The following is a 15,465-nucleotide window of genomic DNA, read 5'->3' as shown; positions in this document are numbered from 1 at the left end:
CGTATATCAGGTAGCTTCGAAAATTTCAGAGCGTGGGGGGAGTAGGATCAATGGAGGTGGTGGAATGTTTCGTTGAATGAAGAATGTTCGTCAAGCACAGAGTCGTAAGGGCATATCAAGTCGTCAAAACAAATCACAATAAAAAGGCACCCCGGGAGAAAGTCAAAGGGTATAAGACTGGTGAAACAAGAAGCAATTGAAAGAGATAGAAACAAGTGCGCTTGCTACAAGGAACAGTGAGATGAGGATGTGAGGGAGTACAAAGTACAATGCGACGAACGGACGGTACGGACCACAGGCCGGGATGAGGGACGGTTCTGGGTCTAAAGAAGAGTTCCTCGAGAGTTAAGTAGGTGATGACAACAGAGACGGTGGAGTAAGCAGACCGCAAGGTACTGGTAGCTCATGGGGCATCAACCACCATCGTCACAAACCGGCCCAATCTGCAGCGTCCACATCGAAGCTGTTCCATAGCAACGCGCTGGTGCCCAGGTTGCCCGGTAAACAATCAATCTCGGGACGAGCCGATGAGGTTAGGCCCGCTGTTTCTCCGAAGCTCCGAGGCTTTAGGCACTATTCCACATGGAGAAATTATCCAACAACAGATTAGTTTCCGCTTGTCGGTAATACAGCCAATAATATCGTGGCACACAAAACCTGTCGTGCCCTGAACCCTCTCCCGTGCACTTCGCAAGCGAAAAAAAGAACGTCGGACGCGGAGAACCTCATTCCTCGACCGAAGCATATCGACAACCACCCCATCGACCTTGCCGCTTTCAAAATGAAGTGTTAGTTGCTCACCCATCCGAATGGCCTCTCGTTTTCGATCTCAGCTGATAGGAATGTTGCGACAGTCATGAAAGTGGGCCGTGTGGCCATCATCACCCGTGGCCGTTACGCCGGTAAGAAGGTACGACACGATCTATATACCTTTGTTTTTGCGCGAGGAGGGGTTGCGTTCTGGAAACATGTTAGGGAACGGGAAAAATTTTCAACAACTGGACGTTGGTTCGAGAAGGAAATGGGCGAATGCGAGAATCGAAGATATTGGGAGTTCTGGGTTCAGGATGTGCTGACGAGGCCCGTTTTGCGATTTTACAGGTCGTCATTGTCCAGCCTCAGGACTCTGGCTCTAAGGCTCACCCCTTCTCCTACGCCATTGTCGCCGGTATCGAGCGCTACCCCCTCAAGGTCACCCGCCGCATGGGTAAAAAGACCGTCGAGAAGCGCAGCCGCATCAAGCCCTTCATCAAGGTCGTCAACTACAACCACCTGATGCCCACCCGTTACACTCTCGAGCTCGAGGGTCTCAAGGGTACCGTTACCGCCGACACCTTCAAGGAAGTTTCCCAGCGTGAGGAGGCCAAGAAGACCATCAAGAAGGCTCTCGAGGACCGATACACCAGCGGCAAGAACCGGTGGTTCTTCACTCCTCTGCGTACGTTTTATATTAAATGATGGTATCTAGATGGGGTAGTGCTGACAGATAACTAGGTTTCTAAACGGGATATCCTGGGGCGTTATGTCGTTTGAGCTCGCGAGGTTCTAGATGAGGCAATGGGAGAAAAACATCGAGTACGCTCGGATCCAGAAATATACCATAGCTGGAAGAATTGGAAATGTATCGATGTGCAAGTCAAGGACTTGAGCATTTAATGCAGGATGCCACCAAGATCCGGCGTCCGTCTCGAAATGAAATGGAAAATGAACAATTTATTCTTTTCACTGTTCCACTTGCGACTCTTGCCGACACCGATTAGATACGACCGCTGGAACTTAAAAGAGACCTTTGCACGGAGTGGTGACCGTAACGGACAGCAATGGAGATCCCGCTCTCGCGTTCAGATGAGCCCTCATGCGACATTCTTTACCGGCCTTTTCCAATGTCACCCCAACTTCGAGATTCCGAACTGAAATAATGTAGAAGGACAGAAGCATCATAATTTCCCGCGACAAGAGCGAAGCGACATGTTCCCCGCATCTACATTAACTACATGCTCCCGCGACGGCCGGGGTCTGGGCGGCCTTCAGCAGCCAGTACCGTAGATCACATGTCGTAGACCCGGGATAGGATGGATTCACCCTGCCTAGCTCATTGTCTATCGGCTGATTAAAATCTGCGCAAGGTATATAGTCTGAAAAGATCGCCCGTCAGTAATACCATCCACGTCTGTCGCGCGGACGTCATAGGACTCCAAGCAGGCTGTGGTATTTCAGAACAGTCCCAAATCTAGGGTTATGCCGTCGAAGATAAGTATGCTTAAGGAGTAACACTCTGCATTCTCAAGCCATGCATGAAGTCTCTTCCACAGAGTCCAAACATTGACCTAGATGCAGTTATGCCCGCTCGAACCTAGAAATAATCAGGCATTCAGCGTTCTGATGTCTGTCATCAATTACCCTGGGGAGACTTGGGCGCAGCATTGTGTCTAGTGCGACGATTTGGTAGTACATGAAATATAGCCTTTATACAAATACCTTCCTTTTACGCTGTACTTTGGCCATTGGCGAACTGTGTCAGCAATGTTGGATTGGATCTTCGTTTGAAGAACATTACTGGATAGATACACTAAAAAAAAGGAAAGGCGAATGACGCCCAAGTCTATTATTAATATTGCCCTTGAAGTAAATTTACGCACCAGGCCAAAACAGGTAATCTAGCATATACAGCCTACCTGTACCTAAGGACAGGTTATGGGGGGAGAGCATACTAGTAGCCGCACAATCACAATAGGGAGCTGGATTTTCGCATTGGACTCACAGCCAGCCCTACGCAATAAACAGCTCAAGAGAGAAGAAAATGTCATGGCGATGAGTTCATTCTTCTGATCCAGATAGTAACAGCTACAGTTCTTTTGCGGTCTTACACTCCAGAAGGCCTCAGATGGCCGTCCCATCATGCGTGGCGCCATTGTTGAAGCAGATCCAACTCGTTTTAGGACACCGGATCACTGCCAGCGAGTCGAGCCAGTCAAGTCAGTAACGTAGGTGGCAAGATATGGAGTGTGATTAGATCTTCCACTGGTCAATATATGATGAAAATCTGCGTTACGCACGATAACGCTCTGATTAATTGTGATTGTGTTCCGGCGTACACACACCATGTTTTCCGGATATCATCAACTACTAAAACTCATATAATCCAACGCAATATAAGAAGACCTGACGGCACAGGATACAGAATGTAGTAATCCGTTGGCGGTAACAGTCTGGTAGCTTTCTAGGACGTGGTATCACAGGTGGAAACTTAAGTCTCGTAGCTTTTTTTTTATACCGTGTCACACTCGTGGACCACTGGAATCCCTCTTTCCTCGGTCCTGGAACATGTCAGAAGACTGGATTCTCTCAATTGGTATTCTCTGTTTCTCGATGAGACTGCTCACCTTTTTGTCTCTAGAACGAACGCTTTCCTATCCGATGCTGAAGAGGTCGCATAACTACTTGCCCTTGACGCCAATGAAAACGCCTGAAGCAGTTTGTCCTAGGAGGAAAAAAGGGCTTCTGAGCTGGATGAGAAGGCAGCCTTAATAGCTGATTGTAGCAAGAACAACGCTGAGTTTTGAACCTGCCTCTAGTCTAGTACGAGCGTATTTCTTGCCTGTACTATATCCAAGAAGCCCCGTAGCTTCAACCAGCCAAGCTTAGATATAACGAACGGAAGCTCCAGTCCGTGACACGAGACGCTCCTAATTCACTCGAGTCCACATAAGGTAGCTCGCAAAACATATATATGACTTCATCACAAGCCTCATTTCGTTCAGAGAAGTCGGAGCAATCACCGGTCTGACCGTCACATCTCTAGTAACAGATGCTCCTAGAGACAATGTTCCAGCGCGACTATTTGCCTGGTAGAATATCCATGGACCCAGTAACTGTCTAAGCGCCCAGACTCCGAGGCGGGGTCTCATGCGTCCATCTCTGAGCCATGCAGGTATCTGTGATCCGGATGACGGCTCAGCCCGCGTACGACATCCTGTCCAGCCTCGGTCCGTCTCAAAGCAGCCTTAATTGCTCAATGCGACGCTGAAGACTTGATAACGTGCTCAGTGAACACTCAATCAGCAAAGTCCAGTCTGCGACCGCAGCAAGTTGCAATATTTCCTCCTCCCCAACAATATCAGGGGAGTTTTCGGGACAACCTTGCTAATTGCCCGAAATCTGCACAGAACTGAGCTTTCGACTTTTGTAAACAAACCTATGATAGCAGATATGACACTTTGTCAAGGTGGATGCGTAAACAAAACAGGCGCTTGTGTGTTCACACGGATGAACTGATGATGCTTGAGACCACTAATGACCAAAAAAGCGTGGAAACTAAAGGTGCTCATAACATGCCTCCCTAGTAGAGTGATTAGCCATATGTCGAAAAATACCAGTCTGACGGAAAGTCAGTGGAGTCAAAATGACGGAGTCCCTAAGAGCGCAGAGAGGATAATTATTGAAATGGTCAAATACTCTATCACCGATCCATATCATTCGCTTGCTGCAGAGTGGTCTTGGTGGCTGTATTCTACTCGCACGGGCTCGCGGGGAGAAATGACAGCCCTAACTTGGAACTAAGGACCATGTAACTTCCTATTTTTAGGGAATATCACAGGTAAACATGTCGAATGCTTACCCCTGTATATGCTCAGGCCTCGTACTTTCCAGTCGGCGGTCTATTCTCGCTCGCAGATCACCTCCCCGTGCATTTCCATGTCCGTGAAGTTACGATAACGGACCTAGATCCGATATTATGGGAAAATTAGTACTTATTTCAGTTTTATACGTACTTTCATGTGTGATAATTTACGCTTGGAAATATGCAGTCATTATTGGTTTGCTGGTGCCCCAGCTATGGACGTGCGTGATCTGTACCGTTGCCTTCCGAGCAACATATGGCATAGGCGAGTTGTATATTAATGGTCAGATCTGGATGACAGAAGTACGACGCGAGTCATGAACAAGTACGGAGTACCTTCTCGGGTCAATGGCAGCGGCATTCCGATCGTCGGGTTGAGTACGTCGATATAGTCGTGGCAGCTTCTACCGTTGGCTATGAGTAACGCTTTGTCCAATCAAGGGATTGTATTTTAGTTGAGGAGAAAAGTCTAGAAGCGTGCAGGAGTGGCGTCGTCAATGCAGACTGGGACGGAAAGAGGCCCAGGCGCACCTGTACGCGCTTAATCAAGATTCAAAAATCACAACCCAACGGGTCCTGAGCCTAGATTGCCTCGCGAGCTGTCGCAGCGTTGCTTGTCGCAGTCTTGGCCGGCGACTGCAGGTGATAAGCGAGGATAGCATTAGTCCCAGAAAAGCAGGCGCTGAGCAAGGTGTCCGAGGTGAAACAATCGGGGGGTGATTTGTGCATATCTACTCCTCCCGTCAAACGCCATATCAGACATTCCGACGGTCCCGGTCACGGTTTCGTTGTGCTGGGAGATGGTATGGTGAAGATGCGACCAAGAATCGGGAGGACTGGGCAGGCAGCCAGACCCGCAATCACATGCTGGCGTAGAAACTATGGTGCTCTAGACTCGAATGAGCTAGTTTAGTCGCGAACTGTAAGCTATCAACGGAGCTGATAATCGACTGCCCAGCAAAAGTCAGCAAGCCGATTCCAAACTCAATCCTAGCACCACAAGGTTCCGATGGATCGAACTCCAGCCTGTCATATCATGATCACGTCTTCGTTGATGTCTTCTTCGCCACGCCCATAACCTTGCTATCCTGAATTTGTGGACAGGGGCATACATATGACGGCAAAGCCAGTGCTCAGTCCCCTTCCGAGGTCGCCATCGTTGATTCCCTCCAAAAGTGCCGCGATGTTTGCCCCCTGGTCAGATTAGATGCACGGCAGCCGCGCGGAGGATAAATGAGACGAAATGACGACGGGAAGACCCCTGTCTGATTAGCCTCGATAGGGTGATGATAATGACAGAGGTGGTGGTTGTGGTGGAGGGGTAGCATAAACGTGCTTGCAGGCTGCAAAAGAACTGGCGACCCGCAATCACATGCTGGCTGCCAGCAGCACCAACACCAGCTCTCAGCATACGATAATAGGATGCGCACCCTGATCTCGTAAGATATCAATCATTGCTGTCAATAGCAGCAGCTATTAGCTATTTATCACCCGAAAACCCTCTTTTTTGACTTTATTCGATCTGTCCTCACCTGTGGTTCATCTCTTGCCTACCATCTACCGGATCCGTCCTCCCACCACCAACCTCACTCTTAGGTAGCTTCTTTCCTTCCCCCTATCGTTACCTGAGGTTCTGTATTTAATCACCAATTCCGTTCAGGGAGCGTCATTTCTTTCCTCAAACGCCTCTACAATCCCTTTATTGCACAGCTGCTGGCTTTGTTGAGAAACCTATGCCTCATTTTGAGAACGGCACAATGGGTGAAAATGCGGTCAACGGCGAGCGGGCTCAGTCCCAATTTTTGGAGGTAAGTTTCGTCGGCACCAAGTCCTATTGACATGCTGTGCAACATACACTTACACGCTGGCTGCGTAGCACTTGACCTCCTACCCGGTTGTCTCAGACTCGATCTCCTTCTACAAAGGCAACAAATACGGCGCCAAGTCATTGGAGTTTGCTGATCAAGGCTACGGCTTTGCCAAACCCTACCTCTCATATCTGTCGAAGCCATACGGATACGTTGCGCCATACGTCACTCGTGCAGACTCTCTTGGTGATAAGGGCTTGCAGAAGGTCGACGCAACCTTCCCTATCATCAAGGAAGACACCAAGACGCTCAAAAACACAATCTACGATACCGCGTACTTTTCACTACGACTATTTGGGGATGCGAAGAGCCATGTCTTCAGTACCTATGGCGACGAGTATAAGAAGTGTGGCGGTGATGGAGTCGTTGCGAGCGGCAAGGCTATTATCACCACCAGCCTCGTCCTCTCTCAGGAATCGCTGGCATTTATCAGCTCCTTGCTGCAGAAAAAGAAAGCCCAGGTCAAGGATCTAGTAAACGAGCAGACGCAGGAGTAAAACATATACCATTCGTCTTGTTTGTGTTTGCTGATAATTGGGTCGGGAGTTGGGTTTTAGACTTTAGTGTCTAGCGTTCATCATTCTCTATTTCTTTTATCGGGCTTGACGCATTCATTGTCTTGTCCCGTTTTGTTTCGTTGCAGGGTGCGGTTGGTTATGCATTACAGCTCACTCCATTCTTATACCTTCTCTGTCCGCACTCGGTTTGAGAGCCAGTGTATGTCGTCTTTCTTCGGTGCTTCGGTGCTTCGGTGCTTAGCAAGTAGCAACTCCCTAGTTCGAGTGAAAATTCTCTTCTCGCAATCGAAAAGCTACACTCATTTTTTTTATTCAAAAGTTTGACCCTAAACTATAGCCTGTAGGGCTGACATGTGATAATCGTAAGAGCATGTGATTACTTGATCGGGGTAGATTGACCCACTCTTATCTTCGCGTCAAACGCGTCCACACCCCACGCCAGATAGCTGTTTCATAGCTTTATGAAAACACTATACTGTTAATTACACGGTCAGAATGCCTCTCATTCGCAAGCGGCCAGCGGTGCGTTCTCCCTATTCACAACTTCGGCATGACTGATTGTGTGACCAGGTCGCTGAACCACAATCCAGCGACGGAGAGTCCGCTTCAGAGCCGACTACTCAGTTGAATAACCACCACCAGCGCCGCATCCGCGCATCCACAGTCGAGAGCGAAGATGACAGCGGTGACGACTCGACTTCTCGTGCCCCCAGCAGCACAGACGTAATGGTGAAGAAATTAGTGCGACTGGCACTTTCAAGCGAATACTCACGCCAGCCGATTCGAAGAGTAGATATCAGCAATAAAGTACTTGGGGAACAGGGATCGAGGCAATTTAAGACTGTCTTTGAGGGTGCGCAAAGGGCTTTAGCAGAAACGTTCGGAATGCAGTTAGCTGAGTTGCCGCAAAAGGAGAAGGTTACTATTCAGCAGCGGAGGGGTGAGCATATCCGTTTCCAGATCTTGCTGGGCATGCTAGGATATGATACTGACACGCTGCAATAGCTGCCCAGAAAGTTGAAAGGCCGTTGTCTAGTAATAGGTCTTGGATCCTTACGAGTATACTGCCATCGGAGTATCGGAAACAGGATATTCTACGCCCAACACGCGGAAGAGCAGAGAGTTCTTACACGGGGCTGTATACGTTTATAATTGCCGTGATACTACTAAACGGAGGCACGCTCCAAGAGCAGAAACTTGATCGGTACCTCTCCCGTATGAACGCCGAACAATTCACACCTGTCGACCGCACAGATCATTTACTCCAGCGGCTCTGCAAAGAAGGCTACTTAGTCAAGAACCGGGAGATGGACGGTGGAGATGAAATTATTGAGTATATGGTTGGGCCGCGGGGAAAGGTCGAGGTTGGAGCGAGAGGCGTAGCTGGGCTCGTGAGGGAAGTCTACGGTCGACAGGCTATGGTTGAAGATGACGACGTCACCACCGCGGAGAGGGAAAGGATAGAGGAATTCGAGTTTCGGTTGGCAAATAGTCTTGGGTTTAGGAAGCCAAATAGCCGGGCAGCGGATGGTGAGCAGAATGGGGATGATGAGAGTGTCGGAGAGGACAGACCGACCCAACGGCGGCGGCGGAGGGCCGCTTCTGAGGAAGATAGTGATGCGTGATATGTGCCGCATTATGATTGCCTGTCTCGTAGCTTCTTGATACCTCTCTAGAACCTTGTGCATTCGCCTTAACCAAATAAATATGGCTGCTCGAGGAAAGTAAAGCACGCTATAGTCAAGTATTGTTTCCTATGGGGGCTAGGACAGGAGATTAAGTGCCTAGAATATATATATATAGCTGAACCTTACTACCCAAGAAGAGCAAAATGATTATACAAACTACCGCAAACCCCCAGGATATATATCTCCGCCTGTGCAGTCTAAATCAACGAAAACCACCAATTCATCGAAGCAACACCGCGAGAAAGATTATAAAGCAGCAGCACCAATCGTAAGTCATACGTTTATGCATATCTATACCACAGAAACGCAAAAAAGGTACAATGTAGTTTCCACGATCCACTAGTCGCTATCGCTAGCACTTTCTTCATCCCCATCAGCGAGGTCATCATTTCTCAAACCCTCCGCAAGAACGTACTCCGCCTGCTGCAGCGTCGTCTTGATATCCTGGTTATTATAGACCAAATCCGCCGGCTTCTGTCCATGCTTATTCCTTACTCGTGGGTCACACCCAGCCTCGCACATCATCTTGATCATCTCTACACCTAACTCGGCGTCTTTCTCCATTGCGTAGCGCACTGCAACGTGCAGGGGGGTGTCGCTGTCTAGACGGGTGAGGGGATCGCATTCGAAGAATTGGATGTCGAAAAGCGCGTCCATCGTGTCATCTTAAAATAGCGAGGATTCTGTTAATGTAACCTATCCATTTCAGAAAGAACGACAACGGAAGCGAAGAGACATACAGCTTCCGTATTGCGCACAGATATGAAGAGCGTGGTTGCCCATCGCGTCTGTGACGTTGTTGAAGATTTCGGCAACCTCTTCATTTGATTTCCCTTCGAATGAGTCAAGGACTTGTTCTATTAGATGAGGCTGGTCTCGCCGGCAGGCTTCGACGATAAGTTCACGGGGGGAGGCGCCCTGAGTAGAGATTAGGTTGTTGTTATGCGATTCGGCGATTGGCGGTGTACCTCGTCTGACATGTTGTTCAGATTCTACGAACTTAGACGATGAGAACCAGTCAGTAGGGTTTCGTGTGATCTATCTTAACTGAAGAAGTGTAAGTTATGAGTTGACTGGAAGATAGCTGCCGAGGTTCTGGAATGACTTACTATTGCTTCAAGGTCAGCTAGGCAGATCAAACACAGAATGACAACAAAGTAGGCAGCTGAAGATATGTTTTAGCTCAGGAAGAGATTAAGCAGTCGTACGAAATGTCATACGTACAAAAGGCCGTTGGTTGAAGCTGTATCAGCCTGTACAGGAGTTCTAGAGTAGGCCTCCTTATTGTTTGGTTGCCCCGCTGGCATGCCGCCGTTCTGCACTCCCGCCGCGGAACGGTGTTTCGGAGTATTTAATATCCGCCCCGCCTGCCCCCCGAGCCCAATCGGCAAGCATGGATTCACCGGCAGATCTAAAATAAGAATGATGCCTTAAGGCCCGCAGCATCTTCCGGCGGAACACAGCCAACAAGGCGGTGTACACAAATTTCTCCCCGCCAACTGATAAGGCTTCATATCGCATTGCGGCAGTGGGATAGTGTTAGCTATCTTTTTTAACAACCCCGTGAAGGCACGCCTGGCGAATATCTAGGGACTAACTATTATCATCTGTTGTTCATGCAGTTGTTGAATTCCGCGGATCAACAATGCCTTTGACATGTACGCAACCGATGTTCAACCCGTGAGCTAATCAGCTTATTGACAACGATAATTTCTAGTCTGCCCCAACTGCAGCAACGCGCTGACTATTTCGCGCGCTGACCCTTCGCCAAAGTATCCTCTTGGGATCAACCGTTTTGAATGCCGTACATGCCCGTATCAGTATGCTCTTGAGCAGGCCTGGTTCGAGAAGACGCCCATGAAGCAAAAGGAGGTCGAGGCTGTGTTCGGAGGCAAGGCCGAATTCGAGAACGCAGATAGCATGGCCAGTAAGTTGGGGCATCTTTATTCATGCCCTGTTCCATTAATGATTGCTGACTTTGACGTTCTACTTATGCAGCACAATGCCCCGCGGAAGGCTGCAATGGCGACCGTGCGTACTTCTTTCAACTGCAGATTCGAAGTGCAGACGAACCGATGACAACATTCTTGAAGGTAGGTGCCTGCTTCGACGGATACCTTGCATACTGCGTGTGTACTGACGGGGCTGGTAGTGTACTACATGTGGTGCTCGGTGGAGAGAAAACTAATATGCCCCGTTGCACCAATCGCCGTTTAGGTGTTCATTGGATTGTATTTTGGCTATTTATTGCGATATTCAAGCGAGGCGAACATGGGATAAAACGTTTGTTGTTTAGTGTTTGTGTATATGCTAGCGACTTAAGAGTGCACGCTCAAAAGATACCCCTCACTTCTGATTTGATGGCATTTGTGTACGACATATAGTACGCCTGAAGCATGATAAAAATAAACAGAATTATTATAGTTTATTATTTAAGAGACGCGGAATCACTGCCCAAGTTAAGCCTTTGCGCTGATCATGCTCTCGAACGGGTCAAGTTCGGGAAAGCAAAGGAGCGTTTAGTGAGGGGCAGTTTGACTCACCTCCCAGGCAACAGATGAGGGGGGGCAAAAAAGAAAGAAATTTTCGCGAGTTAATATGGATTCCGAGCATAATTTTCTTGCGGTCTATCTTGCTACGTATGTTGATCTTGACGCTGTGGATCAAGCAACGCCACTCGCTCGCTCCATCGCAGGCTGGTCGCAGACAAATTAAAAGGCGGCAAACTCGTACAGCCGCGGGGTTGTCCGCTGCAAAGTACAGAGTGATAAAAGCCGCCATGCGACCATCAACGCGTTGATGCCCAGCTTTTCAATCCGAGAATCCACCGTAGAGGCGATAGCAAGTAAAGAAGAGCTAAACAAAAAAAATTTCTGCCCCTAGGCCATGAAAATGAGATGGGGTGGAGCAGAACCAAGGAAAGAGTCGCGCTGGGCTGCCGTTCCGGTAGGTGTTGTAAAGGCTCGACGCCCAAGGTGGGAGTCTGGGAGAAAGAATTTGCATCGGGAGTGGGGCAGGTTACCCCTCCATATCCAATAACAGATATCGACCAGCCAAGGGTTTGAGCCCGCCCGCTTAGTCGTCGTCCTCGCTTGCCCCTCCATAAAAGGATTTCCCCTCCCCCTCCCACAAAATTTTCTTTCCCTTCCTCTCCTTGTCCGCTTCAGTACGTATATCTTCCCTTCCCTCGCTTCTCTCCTCCATCCTTCTTTCATCCATCTCTTGCTAACTTCTCTGCTCAGCACCTCTACGCATTACTAGCCGTAGTATCTGAGCACTTCTCCCTTTTTATAATTCACAAAACACAACACAACCTTCACCATGGGGTACGTTGCTGCATTCTCTCATCGCCTGCTGGACACATTGACTGACTCCTTTGGTCTATAGTAAGGAAGACAAGACTCACATCAACATCGTCGTTATCGGCCACGTCGATTCCGGCAAGTCCACCACTACTGGTAAGACTTCCTCGCATCCGACCGTCCTTGACCAAACACTCACAACACAACAGGTCACTTGATCTACAAGTGCGGTGGTATTGACCAGCGTACCATTGAGAAGTTCGAGAAGGAAGCCGCCGAACTCGGTAAGGGTTCCTTCAAGTACGCTTGGGTTCTTGACAAGCTCAAGTCCGAGCGTGAGCGTGGTATCACCATCGATATCGCCCTCTGGAAGTTCCAGACCCCCAAGTATGAGGTTACCGTCATTGGTATGTGTATATGATTCTGTACGACGTATTTCCAGCTAACAAAACAACTAGACGCCCCCGGTCACCGTGACTTCATCAAGAACATGATCACTGGTACCTCCCAGGCCGACTGCGCTATCCTTATCATCGCTTCCGGTACTGGTGAATTCGAGGCTGGTATCTCCAAGGATGGCCAGACCCGTGAGCACGCTCTGCTCGCCTTCACCCTCGGTGTCCGTCAGCTCATTGTTGCCCTCAACAAGATGGACACCTGCCAGTGGTCTGAGGCCCGTTACAATGAAATCGTCAAGGAGACTTCCGGTTTCATCAAGAAGGTCGGCTACAACCCCAAGGCCGTTGCCTTCGTCCCCATCTCCGGTTTCAACGGTGACAACATGCTTGAGCCCTCCCCCAACTGCCCTTGGTACAAGGGTTGGGAGAAGGAGACCAAGGCCGGCAAGGTCACTGGTAAGACTCTCCTTGAGGCCATCGACGCCATTGAGCCTCCTGTCCGTCCCTCCAACAAGCCCCTCCGTCTTCCCCTCCAGGATGTCTACAAGATCTCTGGTATCGGAACTGTTCCCGTCGGCCGTGTCGAGACTGGTGTCATCACCCCCGGTATGGTCGTCACCTTCGCTCCTGCCAACGTTACCACTGAAGTCAAGTCCGTTGAGATGCACCACCAGCAGCTCAAGGAGGGTGTTCCCGGTGACAACGTTGGTTTCAACGTGAAGAACGTTTCCGTCAAGGAAATCCGCCGTGGTAACGTCGCTGGTGACTCCAAGAACGACCCCCCTGCCGGTGCTGCCTCTTTCACCGCCCAGGTCATCGTCCTCAACCACCCTGGTCAGGTTGGCGCTGGTTACGCCCCCGTCCTCGACTGCCACACTGCCCACATTGCCTGCAAGTTCGCCGAGCTCCAGGAGAAGATCGACCGCCGTACCGGAAAGTCTGTCGAGTCCAACCCCAAGTTCATCAAGTCTGGTGACGCTGCTATCGTCAAGATGATTCCTTCCAAGCCCATGTGTGTCGAGTCTTTCACCGACTACCCTCCCCTTGGTCGTTTCGCCGTCCGTGACATGCGCCAGACCGTCGCTGTCGGTGTCGTCAAGAGCGTCGAGAAGGCCACCGCTGGTACTGGTAAGGTCACCAAGGCCGCCCAGAAGGCTGGTAAGAAATAAGCGGACATTCGATTTATGCCGTTATGACTTCCTTAAAAAAGCCTTTACGAATGAAAGAAATGGAATTAGACTTGTTATGTAGTTGATTCTACAATTGATTATGATTCCTGAACTTCAAATCTGCTCTTCATTAGTATTTACCTCAGCTCTTCCCGTAAGGTTCATGTTGAAACTATCCGTAAATGTACTTCGTTCTGTGTATTACCTGTGCTTCACGTGACTTCACGTGATATGGACAGCGTCCTGCGCGAAAATCATAACGGCGTACGAATTAGAAGTGCGGAATGACTGTTTATCGCACTGAAATGCCAAATGCTACATTCGCCCTGCACCACGAGTAAGGCTGGGAACGAAATCTCCCAAAATCATTATCTATGAATGATTAATCTTCTATATATTCACTCTGACATTAATTTTAATATTATTCTCATGGTGCGTAGTTTGTGTTATTTGTGTTCTCTCGCGCCTTGAAGTTTCTCCTGGCTTTCAGAGCCTCGCGTGCTACCAGCATCGAGGCCATGGTCTCAATCAGTAGGTCTCGACCAGATGACTCGGTACTCGCAGTTTGAATATGTAAATGGTTCGATATTCCCTTCCATATGACAAAGGCCGAAGAATGAGCTTTTAGCTCGAGTCCTCTATGCCGAGTGGGTTAGAGAGACTGGGACCAGGGTCGAGGACCGCTCTGCAAAGCCTTGTTGCTATGATAAGTTAAATTCGCGACTTGCGACTTGCGACTTTGTCCTCTTACTTCGTGAATGGCACAGCTGGAAGATTATTGCTGGTGTGCTGGTCTTGGCTCTGTTACCCAAGGAGATAGCTAAGTCAATCAGACCATCAGATGAAACAACTATACGCTGCTTGGTAGTGCAATACTGTATCGCTCAGCATATTGGGGATTGCAACTTTCGAGTCCGTAAGACGCCACTTCGGAGCGACACCATTATCATGGCAAGGAATACCAGAGAGGTGGTAGTTATTTCTATTGACCGTGACCGGTGGATAGATCTTCTTTGGAATTCTCAATCGGAGACGGGGCTGTCCAAGCTTAAGTCGTACTTTGCCCACTCTGGCCTGGCGCAAAATCTCCCCTAGACAGAGTGTAAATAGCTGCTCTTGGCTCTAACCCATCTGAAAACAGAAGATGATTCGTGCCCTATTATGGCTACTTTGCTGGAAGAAAGAGCAAACTAGGGTCCAGGCTCGTATAGATCAAAGTTAATCCTTCAGAAATATATTACGCCTATCCAGATATACAAGGACATGTAAAAGTTCTTGGTATTAAAGGAGCCTCGGCTTCAGTATTGACCTGAAATTGATGCTATCGGCCATGCCCCGTTGGTGAACAGAGGGGAGCAATCACCAAGACATCGCAGAGCTTCAATCGGTTTCACAGCCGAAGTCTGAATCTGTCTACTTCTCCAAGTAAAGCTGGAGTGCATTACACTCTTGTTGTTTAAGCTGGCAGCTTTACCTCAAACTTGTTCAGTTATCATACAAGTCACAGCCCTTTAGGATCATCTGGAAAGCACAACCTTTGGCGGGTTAGAGCATTCAATCAGCCATTTTGAAGATGAATAGTAATGTCAATGAGTCCATACAGACACCCAAGTATATGCGAGGTGAAAAGACGAATACAATCTCGAAGTCCTAACTAGTCTGATATATTCCACCACGCACGTAGAGCCGTAAAACAGACAACTGGAGCATATGAATGGATACACCGTTAAATGAATATGGGTTACTATTATTCCCTTAGAGGCCTAACGCCCGATTAACAGGAGCTGAGCCTTCTTCCGTTTCTAGCAGTAGGTGCTTAAAAATATGAATGGCGTCAAATGCGTGAACTTCGGATCCGACTGCAGGCGAAGCAAAAGCCGCGCTATACGATATCGAAGCAG

General features: G+C 48.9%; 6 protein-coding genes across 6 annotated transcripts; 5 read left to right on the top strand and 1 right to left on the bottom strand.

The window, feature by feature from the left end:
• The first annotated feature begins 357 nt into the window (after positions 1 to 357).
• BDW70DRAFT_135415 (60S ribosomal eL27 domain-containing protein) lies at positions 358 to 1,839 on the top strand. Its single transcript, XM_073736678.1, has 4 exons — positions 358 to 788; positions 855 to 910; positions 1,102 to 1,438; positions 1,495 to 1,839. Exons 1-4 carry the CDS (start codon positions 782 to 784, stop codon positions 1,500 to 1,502), a joined length of 408 nt encoding a protein of 135 aa, XP_073596427.1. The 5' UTR covers positions 358 to 781; the 3' UTR covers positions 1,503 to 1,839.
• Positions 1,840 to 6,193: 4,354 nt separating this feature from the next.
• BDW70DRAFT_45128 (putative pathogenesis associated protein Cap20) lies at positions 6,194 to 7,325 on the top strand. The gene is made up of 2 exons (XM_073744037.1): positions 6,194 to 6,429; positions 6,498 to 7,325. The coding sequence occupies exons 1-2, from the start codon at positions 6,355 to 6,357 to the stop codon at positions 6,984 to 6,986; spliced, it is 564 nt and encodes a 187-aa protein (XP_073596426.1). The 5' UTR covers positions 6,194 to 6,354; the 3' UTR covers positions 6,987 to 7,325.
• Positions 7,326 to 7,459: 134 nt separating this feature from the next.
• Positions 7,460 to 8,815, top strand: BDW70DRAFT_45108 (MAGE domain-containing protein). The gene is made up of 3 exons (XM_073744036.1): positions 7,460 to 7,529; positions 7,578 to 7,947; positions 8,013 to 8,815. Exons 1-3 carry the CDS (start codon positions 7,503 to 7,505, stop codon positions 8,630 to 8,632), a joined length of 1,017 nt encoding a protein of 338 aa, XP_073596425.1. The 5' UTR covers positions 7,460 to 7,502; the 3' UTR covers positions 8,633 to 8,815.
• A 21-nt stretch (positions 8,816 to 8,836) lies between these two features.
• On the bottom strand, positions 8,837 to 9,972 carry BDW70DRAFT_135397 (ankyrin repeat-containing protein ANK1). Its single transcript, XM_073736677.1, has 4 exons — positions 9,920 to 9,972; positions 9,664 to 9,803; positions 9,436 to 9,613; positions 8,837 to 9,360 (listed from the first exon to the last, which is right to left on the bottom strand). Exons 2-4 carry the CDS (start codon positions 9,673 to 9,675, stop codon positions 9,035 to 9,037), a joined length of 516 nt encoding a protein of 171 aa, XP_073596424.1. The 5' UTR covers positions 9,676 to 9,803; positions 9,920 to 9,972; the 3' UTR covers positions 8,837 to 9,034.
• Positions 9,973 to 10,204: 232 nt separating this feature from the next.
• On the top strand, positions 10,205 to 10,966 carry BDW70DRAFT_135396 (DNA-directed RNA polymerase III core subunit RPC11). The gene is made up of 4 exons (XM_073736676.1): positions 10,205 to 10,353; positions 10,413 to 10,622; positions 10,694 to 10,788; positions 10,848 to 10,966. Exons 1-4 carry the CDS (start codon positions 10,341 to 10,343, stop codon positions 10,881 to 10,883), a joined length of 354 nt encoding a protein of 117 aa, XP_073596423.1. The 5' UTR covers positions 10,205 to 10,340; the 3' UTR covers positions 10,884 to 10,966.
• Positions 10,967 to 11,869: 903 nt separating this feature from the next.
• On the top strand, positions 11,870 to 13,683 carry BDW70DRAFT_135390 (translation elongation factor EF-1 alpha). The gene is made up of 4 exons (XM_073736675.1): positions 11,870 to 12,021; positions 12,083 to 12,153; positions 12,207 to 12,404; positions 12,456 to 13,683. The coding sequence occupies exons 1-4, from the start codon at positions 12,017 to 12,019 to the stop codon at positions 13,562 to 13,564; spliced, it is 1,383 nt and encodes a 460-aa protein (XP_073596422.1). The 5' UTR covers positions 11,870 to 12,016; the 3' UTR covers positions 13,565 to 13,683.
• The last annotated feature ends 1,782 nt before the right edge of the window (positions 13,684 to 15,465 follow it).

Source organism: Aspergillus foveolatus, assembly GCF_047715535.1.
Source record: "Aspergillus foveolatus strain CBS 279.81 unplaced genomic scaffold BDW70scaffold_21, whole genome shotgun sequence".
Taxonomy (NCBI): domain Eukaryota; kingdom Fungi; phylum Ascomycota; class Eurotiomycetes; order Eurotiales; family Aspergillaceae; genus Aspergillus; species Aspergillus foveolatus.
Note: the sequence above shows the minus strand (reverse complement) of the source record. Positions and strands in the feature narration are given on the sequence as shown.

Coding starts and splice junctions, on each gene's coding strand:
- BDW70DRAFT_45108 (XM_073744036.1), top strand. CDS start 7,503: ATGCCTCTCATTCGCAAGCGGCCAGCG. Junction 7,530..7,577: donor TCATTCGCAAGCGGCCAGCG/GTGCGTTCTCCC, acceptor TTGTGTGACCAG/GTCGCTGAACCACAATCCAG. Junction 7,948..8,012: donor TACTATTCAGCAGCGGAGGG/GTGAGCATATCC, acceptor ACGCTGCAATAG/CTGCCCAGAAAGTTGAAAGG.
- BDW70DRAFT_45128 (XM_073744037.1), top strand. CDS start 6,355: ATGCCTCATTTTGAGAACGGCACAATGGGTGAAAATGCGGTCAACGGC. Junction 6,430..6,497: donor CTCAGTCCCAATTTTTGGAG/GTAAGTTTCGTC, acceptor CTGGCTGCGTAG/CACTTGACCTCCTACCCGGT.
- BDW70DRAFT_135397 (XM_073736677.1), bottom strand. Junction 9,361..9,435: donor CTGTGCGCAATACGGAAGCT/GTATGTCTCTTC, acceptor CGCTATTTTAAG/ATGACACGATGGACGCGCTT.
- BDW70DRAFT_135396 (XM_073736676.1), top strand. Junction 10,623..10,693: donor GAACGCAGATAGCATGGCCA/GTAAGTTGGGGC, acceptor CTACTTATGCAG/CACAATGCCCCGCGGAAGGC. Junction 10,789..10,847: donor CGATGACAACATTCTTGAAG/GTAGGTGCCTGC, acceptor CGGGGCTGGTAG/TGTACTACATGTGGTGCTCG.
- BDW70DRAFT_135390 (XM_073736675.1), top strand. Junction 12,154..12,206: donor CGGCAAGTCCACCACTACTG/GTAAGACTTCCT, acceptor ACAACACAACAG/GTCACTTGATCTACAAGTGC. Junction 12,405..12,455: donor GTATGAGGTTACCGTCATTG/GTATGTGTATAT, acceptor CAAAACAACTAG/ACGCCCCCGGTCACCGTGAC.
- BDW70DRAFT_135415 (XM_073736678.1), top strand. Junction 911..1,101: donor GCCGTTACGCCGGTAAGAAG/GTACGACACGAT, acceptor GCGATTTTACAG/GTCGTCATTGTCCAGCCTCA.